Source organism: Leguminivora glycinivorella, chromosome 10 (genome assembly GCF_023078275.1).
Source record: "Leguminivora glycinivorella isolate SPB_JAAS2020 chromosome 10, LegGlyc_1.1, whole genome shotgun sequence".
Taxonomy (NCBI): domain Eukaryota; kingdom Metazoa; phylum Arthropoda; class Insecta; order Lepidoptera; family Tortricidae; genus Leguminivora; species Leguminivora glycinivorella.
The window spans coordinates 18904270-18914272 of NC_062980.1; the positions used below are offsets into that span (position 1 = coordinate 18904270).

A 10003-nucleotide genomic window follows, 5' to 3' on the forward strand; every position below is an offset into this window, starting at 1 on the left:
TTCGTAGTGGTGATATCAACTTGAGTTTTTAACTGAGGAAATACTTTATTACTTAGCTCCATCTCCACTGGCTTCTGATGCATGGGAAGTTCGGGCTCAACATAGACCTGCAGGGCCTTTCTATAGGTACAATTGAATTCCGCCATGATTTCTCTTAGTCTCCTCTCTTTACGATAAACAGGGCATATTCTCTGTAAAGCCATATGGTTACCTCCACAGTTGACACATTTATATGATGTTACGCTGCAGTTTTCATGCTTATCACCACACTTTGGGCATATGATATCGTTTGAGGGACATTTTTTAGTTATATGACCTATTTTCCAACAACGCGCACACTGTGTCACTGGGAACACAAACGGCTCAACTTGAATCTGTAGACCATCCACGAAGACGTGGGGCGGTAACCAAGAACCCTCAAAACAAAGTCGTACACACTCACTAGCAGCCCACCCCATACCTACTACACTACGTTTATTAAGGCGTTTCACAGAAACCAATTTTGCCGTACACTCAATACTTTTTAATATTTCCTCTTCCGAGAGTTCAAGGTCGACGTCCCTTATAATACCGTACGACACATTGTTTTCCCAAATTTTTTGAATTCTCCACCCTTTGTCAATCAAGTCTTGACACTTCTCAATACTCTGTGCGCATTTTGTAGTGCAAGAAATACTGATTTTATACGGGTTTAGGTATTTTACTTTTTTAATGTCTGTTATTCCTAGTTCTTTCAGTATTTTAGCAAACGCAAATTGTTTAGGTAGTTTATTTGCACTCGAAATATAAAGTTCTGACTCTGCGGGCTTCAACTTCTTCTCTTTACTGTATTTAACTACTGTAAACGCTGCCTCCTCACTACCGTCGTCTCTTTCCCTCTTTTCCGCTCTGTTTATTTCCTCTTCTAATTCCATTTCTTCCTCATCCGACTTTTGGTGTCCTCTTAAATACCCATCATTCTCCGGCAAACCATCCAACGATTCCAGCTCTGATAAGACCTCCGCGTTTTCCTTGTCATTACCGGCCATTTTTGCCTAGCAAAGAAACCAGCCGCACCAGGTGGCCGGCCGGCCGCTTCAGAGATAAGACGCCGCTACGATAACAACAATAGGAATAATTAAGGAAACACGACCGTATTGTACGAATGCCGTACCGAGACTGTATTACAGTATTTTGTTATATATTTAAGATAAATTTCTCCAATATTTCCATATAATGATATTAATTTCCAAAATGTACTGGAGTAACAATAAAAAATCTTATAAATCGCGTAATTCTTATCTTACCTATCTGGCAACTCTCGTGCCCACAGATTATGCAGAAAAGTGCATCTTAACATATTAGAGGAAACCAGATTTGCAACATTAGAAACTAAATCAAATTATTGATATTGATATTTTTAATTTATATTAATAATTTTTAATTACGACCTAGAAAAATGTACTACGTTACAACGTCACTAGGTGATCTACAATTTATAAAGGTAAGTTAGAATATATGTTTTACTAAAATATTATTATGTTAAATTAATTCACTGTCTTCGTTTGTAGTTGTGAGAACTAAGTAAGCAGACGTTTATGAGTGTATCTTTTGATTTATCTTTTCATATTTTACGGGGAATCCCTAGATTGTATTGTACTTACGTTACTAATATTTTTGTTTTTTAACTTGGCAACCCTTTCCTTTATGTTCCGGGGAATCCCTCAACTGTTTATACGTGATCGCTCGCAATTCGTGCACAATTAAATTGTGCACCAATGGGAGCCAAGCGCACAATTCATACGACCAATCGCGCGCGTGACACAATATCTATCTATTTCGTTGTCGTCATCAAGATTGTGAGACTTATGCGTAGAAAGATTAAACAGTGGTAACAAAGGACGAGTTAGTGTTAATTTATAACTATTGTACAAGCGCTCTCGCTAATCGCTATCATTCATACTCAAAAGCTTACCGTAAACTAAGATGTCATACCAATTGTGTCCTACGTGTAAAAGGCCGCTAATAAACAAAGGAAACCTGAAAATACTTCGTAAAAAATGGATAAAATGGGGAGTGGGTGGTCTCATCATGACTGCTATTTGTGGCGTGGCAGCAGCTAGTGTGTTGCCCCTTTTGGGATTCGGATCTGCAGGAGTCACTGCAGGATCGTTCGCTGCAAGCTGGCAGGGACCTGCTGTTGCGGTAAGATTTTAATTTTAGTATAAAACTTAGACAGTACAAACTATTTATGTATAGGTACATTTAACTACGAATATGGAATTACTATGAAACACTAAGGAGTGACGTCACGGTCAATTCATTTACTTGATATCTTTCTCTTTGACTTATTAAACAAAAATTATGTTTAAACATAACTACTTAGGTACTGTCCGTATTTTTCTTCTAATTATCTGGTGCTTTATTTCGTGCTCTGCATAAAATATTTTATTTTAAGTATAATAAACTAAGCCTATTGGCTACCTACTTAATAACCAATCAATCAAGTTTATTGAGTTTGACGACCGGTTTGGCGCAGTCGGTAGTGACCCTGCCTGCTACGCCGCGGTCCCTGGTTCGAATCCCGGTAAGGGCATTTATTTGTGTGATGAGCACAGATATTTGTTCCTGAGTCATGGATGTCTGCTATGTATATAAGTATTTGTATATTATATATATCGTTGTTTGAGTACCCATAACCATAACACAAGCCTTCTTGAGCTTACCGTGGGACTCAGTCAATCTGTGTAATAATGTCCTATAATATTTATTTTATTTATTTTTATATTTATTTATTGCTAATCATGAGTTAGAAATAAGTTAATATAATGTACAATGGTCGTCATGTCCTGCCACAGACAGCCGTACAAATCGTACAATAGTATTAGCAAAGACATATTATTATGTAACTCCGTATAGACGGATAAAGTCTAAGAAAAAAACGTACCTCAAAGCCCTAGAGAAAAAGGTACGGTGGCCTAGATAGCGTTACACCTTTGAGGAACGCTCGGATAGATGGCGCTAATATTAATATCTGATATTTTATCACATATCAATCTAACAATATGGGCTAAATGGTCAAAACTGAGGTTCAAAAGTTTTAAGCTCGTCGAAGCATGTCAGTCACTGTGATTACACATTTTACTTTGACAGTAACTCTCTATTATAATACTCGATCCTCTTTGGTATTAGTAATATAGCCAGTACAAGTAATGTAGGTACTTACATACTATTCGATTAGCACTTTAGCAAACAAAGACAAAGTAGGTAAGTGTGACAGAGTGGTGCTGATTGTCACAATTGTCACAAATACAAATACAGGGTGTTTGTGACAGGAACCGAATTTTTTTAGAGGATTGTTCCTCTACGTCCTTGGTCCTAGGAGCTAGGCAGCGTTCCCACTTAAGCGTCGCGTGTCTCGGGGCGCGCAACGGACGTCTCCGCCACGCCGCCTGAATGTAATTCAAAAAACGTCTCCTCAGTACATTTTGTATAGAAAGGGATGCCCCAGGCGGCGTGGCGGTGGCGTGGTCTTGTGGCCGGTCCCTTACGGTTCTGGAGACACGATTTATTTTCTTATTCATACAAAATCTCTCAAATAAATTAGGTTAAATTTAAATTATTCGTTTTATGGTGTAATTTGTAAGACTATTACAGTACATTACGATACAAGTGCGTAAAAAAGGAAGTTCGAAACGAGTGGCGATAAATTAAAACACGACCGAAGGGAGTGTTTTAAATCGACACGAGTTACGAATTTCCTTTTCGCACGTGTATTGTACGACTTTTTTCAGTACAGATGAGCCTGCAAAGTTTCGACCTGGCATATAATGAACCACTTCTCGCACTAGTGCGTAAAAAAAACATCTGTACTGAAATAGTACATTTCGATACAAGTGCGAAAAAGAGGAAGTTCGAAACGAGTGGCGATGAATATAAACACGACCGAAGGGAGTGTTTTAAATCGACATGAGTTACGAATTCCCTTTTCGCACGTGTATCGAACGACGTTTTTCAGTACAGATGGACCTCCGAAGTTTCGACCTGCCATATAATGAACCACTTCTCGCACTAGTGCGTAAAAAAGACACCATCTGTACTGAAAAACAAATTATGCATTTAACTCACTACAAGAAAAAAACCGGCCAAGAGCGTGTCGGGCACGCTCAGTGTAGGGTTCCGTAGTTTTCCGTATTTTTCTCAAAAACTACTGAACCTATCAAGTTCAAAACAATTTTCCTAGAAAGTCTTTATAAAGTTCTACTTTTGTGATTTTTTTCATATTTTTTAAACATATGGTTCAAAAGTTAGAGGGGGGGGACGCACTTTTTTTTCCTTTAGGAGCGATTATTTCCGAAAATATTATTATTATCAAAAAACGATCTTAGTAAACCCTTATTCATTTTTAAATACCTATCCAACAATATATCACACGTTGGGGTTGGAATGAAAAAAAATATCAGCCCCCACTTTACATGTATGGGGGGTACCCAAATAAAACATTTTTTTCCATTTTTTATTTTTGCACTTTGTTGCCGTGATTGATATACATATTGGTACCAAATTTCAGCTTTCTAGTGCTTACGGTTACTGAGATTATCCGCGGACGGACGGACGGACAGACAGACATGGCGAAACTATAAGGGTTCCTAGTTGACTACGGAACCCTAAAAATCATCTTAACGGTGGCTCCTAGGACCTAGGTTCCAAGGACGAAATTGAAATGACACCACAAACCCCCAAAAATATTTTACCTTTTCATGTGTCAAACGCCCTATACATACACCCTGTTTTTATTGAATTCCGTTAGCTTTAAGGGAATGTTCTTTAGGTCAAATACAATTAATTTCTTTAAAAAACTAGCGTCCTAACTCTTACGGTTATCGAATTATTTAATAAAATAATTTAATTACTTAACACGTGTGTGGCATCCCTTACCACTTCCATGTTATTTGTTTTGACATTTGCCGTCAGACACTGACTTTAATGTTATGATTAAGGTCCTCTCACACTAAATTATTCATTTACCTATTATGTATGGTTACGGTCCCCTGATTCAAAGGCAAAATGTAAATACTTATGCTTGCATAATTTGTACGAGAGACTCAGACCTATGGCAATAGGCAAGAAAAAGTTGATTCACCCATATACAGGGTGGTTCCTGGTGATTAACCTAACTGCGTGTCGAATTTAACGTAAAACAATAAAAACTCGGTGTATATGACTGATAGCCTACCAAAAAATCATATAATTAACATAAAGTTACAGATAAAAGCAGGTCCACAGGGTTATTATGATCCTGCATGATACCCTCGGTCTATATTTTTTTTCTATGACTTCACAATTTCTTTTTCAGGCTGGTTCGGTGTTCGCTATATGCCAGTCATTGGGTGCCACCGGACTTGGAATACTGTTATTCGGCGCCGTCGGATCAGTCGCTGGGGGGGCTGGTGCACTTGGGCTGATCTACAAATATCGAGAGAAATTTGAGTGGTGCTGCTGCGATGCCATTTCAAATTGAACGGAATAAATGTCAAACTGCTGTCACTGTCTAACGTCTAACGCCGTGTCTTATTGCGTGGGCGACGGTCGCGCGATGGTCGCGCGACGGCGATGGGATGCATACGAAATCAAACCTTATCGATATGGAAGTAGACGATGCGATGAGACGCGACGGCGACGGTCGCGCGACCGTCGCCCACGCAAGACACGGCGTAAGTAACACGTGCATTTCAAGTAAGGGGTTGGTCTTCCGGTTCAAACGCCATCTTAGCGCCGCGGTATATCTTGTCGTGAATAATTTCTCTTTCTTTTGCTCATATTGTTGTTTAAAGTGTAATATAATATTATGCAGTAAACTAATGAATGTTATAGTGAGAACTTGAGAAGCTGATGAAGAATTAATCTCGAAACGCGTTTAGCCACTTTTTGTCGTCAACGGCCGGTAGTCCACGTGCTCTTGTAAAATCTAGCTACCAATTTACAAGTGATAACTCACCGTACATTGTCGTAGGTACTTACCGTACCAAAATTAATAACAATTAGCTCATATTATCTTGACACTGACAAAATAGTCCCAATGAACTGAAGCCATTTAATTTTAAAAACTTAAGTAAGGGCCGACAGAAAAATAATTATGAATGATCAACCTTGATCAAATGACACTTTGGCTTCGTCCCAAATGGAGGGCTCGGCTAGGAAACCTGGGTCTGCCGCCGACTAAGCCCAAACGATAAATCGCCGCAAATACTCTTTCAGAGTGAACGATTAAGAGTTTGCGGCGCTTGCATTGGAGACTATGGATCCTTGGTCGTCTGACACCAAAAATTTTATTAAAAAGTGTCGGAACGCCTTATAGGTGTCTCAGGGGACCAAAGAGCCGGTTCCTTCTTTGCTCAGAGGTTGAGTCTGGCGGTGCAAAGGGGAAACGCCGCAAGCATTCTTGGGTCTATGCCGGAGGCAGGGGATCTGAGGGAGATTTTTTATATTTAATTATAACCTGCTTTTGTTCGTTTTGGTCTTTAGGGTTTTAAGATTTAATTTTAAGTTAATTATAAAATTAGATAAATATTGTTCGTAGTTGTTGTTACAAGTTTGTACTGTAATTTTCACGATATTAAAACCTCTATTGTAACTAACCTTTATAATAATAAAGTGGCGAATGGTAGTGTCACGCCACACCTATTCCGTGTTTTCTTTCCACACTCTGATGCGAGGGTTTTACCACTTATAGCTTGGCAATAAAGAGTAGAAAAGTGACAACATTGTCGTATCGTATCGTCCCTTTCTTATAGTATGTGTGAGAAAATGAGATGACACTACGATGTTGGCATTTTTTTTATTTCTACTCTTTTTTTTTTGCTTTTCCTATATCTGTTATTCAAAAGAAGAAAAACAGTTATGTATGGATGTATGTTTCTGTCTGTTATTCAATGAAATACAGCACCGGACAATAGTACAATAACATCATTGTTTTCTTTGTAAAATCATCATATTTATGGGTGAAGCAATGTTTGCTCATTTGTGAATTGTATATTTTACTAGTATTTTAATACAAATTCGTGATAAATACTGCCTTTCAATATAAATTATAGATATATAAATATAGTGGTAAATGTGTGTGCCCATGCCAGGGGGTCACGTAGTCAATTTGTATGGCCAACCTAGGCTCCAGGGGGTCATGACCCCCATTCTCGCATGCACCGTGTATACACCATAGTTTATTACTACAGTCAAGGAAACTTCTATAAGTAGTACATTTTTCCATGGTTCATTTTTTCTACTGAAAAAGATATAAAATCAATTGACCATAAAAGCAAGGTCCCCTTGCCTTCAATATCTGCTCTACTTCTTACTGACAAAGCTTGCTCCGTATTCAACTCGGGCATGTTTTATTCCCTCCCTAAAAGCACGCTTCATAAACCTGATGCTGAAAAATGCCGTCAGATCACGCGGGTCGTCGCCTGCGGGTGGCGGAAATCGAGCGTACCGACGATGTCCGATCAGAGAGTGTGAAGTGTATTTATTCGGCTACTTAGATACTATTCATAAATAAATCCGATATCACACGGGTCACAGATTACGGATACATTTTTTTGAAGTGAAACTTCTAGTGCGACTCAACTCACTCAGTCAGTGTTACGTTGCGGGAAATGCCGCTGCGCTGAACGCGACTCACTCATTCCATTCATTCACTTATTCACTCAGTCAGTGACAGAACACAATGCTCAAAATGGTTTTGAATGGTGGAGTGGTTGGTTGAGAGATAACATGGAGGACTTCCGGTTGGGACGCCATCATAGCGGTTTCGTGTCGTGAATAATTTATTTTTCTTTTACTCATTAATGTTGTTTAAAGTGTAATATTGATAGCTTATTATGCAGTAAACTAATGGTGTAGTGAGAAGCTGATGAAGAATTGTTCTCGAAACGCGTTTAGCCTCTTTTTTGTCGTAAACGACCGGTAGTCCACGTGCTCTTGTAAAATCTAGCTATCAATTTACAAGTGCTAAGTCACCGTACAATGTCGTACTTACCGTACAAAAATTACCAATATTAGCTCATATCACCTTGACACTGGCGAAATAGTCCCAATGGACTGAAGCCATTTAATTTAAAAAAAACTGAACTGAGTGGTTGGTTGGAATGTGTTTGTTTTATATTTATATCGAGTGTAAAATGAGTTTATGTTGTTTTTTTTTTTTCAATAATTTGAGCAAATAGCAATGTAAAATATTTAAAATAGAAAAAAGATGAACGTTACTAAACGCTAAGACGTCGCCACTTGACAAAATGTTTTTGAGGTTATGTTACGAAGTTTTTTTTTTTTTATGGGATAGGAGGCAAACGAGCAGACAGGTCGCCTGATGGTAAGCGATCACCGCCGCCCATGGACACCCGAAACACCAGTTTCACTTCTTCCGCGCGGAGGGACTTCACGCATTGTTTTTTTTTTAATGGGCTTACTCTTGGCCACAGACTAGCCGGTGGCCGAGGTGAAGGTGCCTTAGGTGGCCAAGTTTACTGGGTTATATGAGCTGGGAAATTTAAACATGCGCAACCGATGTTTGATAATAATCAAAATTATGTAACTCTGTACAATTTGAATGGATATAACATAGATCAGATTAAGGTACTAGTGCAACGACTCCGGTCTTACAACACAAGGTTTCCTAGCTAGCAGGGCACAGGGTCGTGCTACTCGTGCTTTTCTGTAAATGTTAATTTATGTCATCCTCCTTGCGTTATCCCGGCATTTGCCACGGCCCATGGGAGCCTGGGGTCCGCTTTGACAACTAATCCCAACTAATTCTTAATTTATGTAAGTAATTAAACTTTTTTTTCATTTTGAATCTAAAGTGTAATTTTTGTCAATAGATATTGATTAAACTGGCCTCCGCCTTTGAGATAAAAGGCCTTGTCATCTATCATCTTAACTAAAAATAACATTCCACTACAATTCTTATCCGATAATACATCAAAGCGTTGAAAACATTTGTTTTCCCAAACGTGTTACTTTGATAAAGAACCCGATCGCCGTGCGATTCCAGCCAAATGTTTCGGAAAGGACGATATCCTTTGCATTACGGCGTTGGACTTCACAAATCTTTCCTACAAACATGACTTCGTGTCTAGTATAACTCGACACCGCCATTTTGATTCATTATTAAATTTCATGGGATAAAACCGCTTTCATTTGCGGGACTGGCAATGCCCATAAAGTGTACACCTGAAATGTATGGGCCTTTTAGAGATAACACTAGATGGCGCTGTTTCGAAGCCTGGAAGTGGCAACCAAATATTTGCGTGTTTTTAGTTTATTATAAGAAGAAATGACATATTTCTTTGTTTTAATATAATGATATCACGTCAATAATGATAGGCGTGATTATCTTCATACTAAGCCCCATTTAGATGGTACGAGTTTCTCGCCCGTCTTGGTCGAGAAACTCGTATGACATTATCGTATGCGATACTCGCCTGGCGAGTATCGTACCAAAACGTTGACATTAGTGCGAGAAATAAAAACTCGCATACGAGTATCGTATGCGAGACTCGCCAGGCGATTATCGCCAGGCGAAATAGTTTAGACAGAGAGTAGAATTTTCGGGAGATATTTCCATAACATTTCTCGACTCGTCTAAACCGGTTCTCGTATGACATTTTTTCTCGAATGTGCGATTATCGCACGAATCGGAGCGAACCGATTTTCATACGAGTTTTGCCTGTCAACTTGCGTGCTTAGTTGCTAATTAATTAATTATAAACACATATATACATGCTTTTTTATAATATTGGGTATAATTTACCTTGGATTTATTTGAATTTAAGTTGAATAGTACCCAATAATATTAAAAACACTATAAATGATTTATGAAGGTCTCAATAATATACAATAGGGAAAATAATGAATTCGACCGTAGCGTTACCTAGCTAATAAAATCTTGGTTGCGATACTTGCGATTAGGGTTAGGATATTATTAAACATAGAATATAAATAACATTTTTTTTTAATCATAGTAGGC

The 10003-nt window shown here is 38.5% G+C and overlaps 1 protein-coding gene across 1 annotated transcript; it reads left to right on the plus strand.

The window, feature by feature from the left end:
• Window positions 1-1834: 1834 nt before the first annotated feature.
• Window positions 1835-5530, plus strand: LOC125230665 (interferon alpha-inducible protein 27-like protein 2B). The gene is made up of 2 exons (XM_048135899.1): window positions 1835-2184; window positions 5336-5530. The coding sequence occupies exons 1-2, from the start codon at window positions 1966-1968 to the stop codon at window positions 5498-5500; spliced, it is 384 nt and encodes a 127-aa protein (XP_047991856.1). The 5' UTR covers window positions 1835-1965; the 3' UTR covers window positions 5501-5530.
• The last annotated feature ends 4473 nt before the right edge of the window (window positions 5531-10003 follow it).

Coding starts and splice junctions, on each gene's coding strand:
- LOC125230665 (XM_048135899.1), top strand. CDS start 1,966: ATGTCATACCAATTGTGTCCTACGTGTAAAAGGCCGCTAATAAACAAA. Junction 2,185..5,335: donor GGCAGGGACCTGCTGTTGCG/GTAAGATTTTAA, acceptor TTTCTTTTTCAG/GCTGGTTCGGTGTTCGCTAT.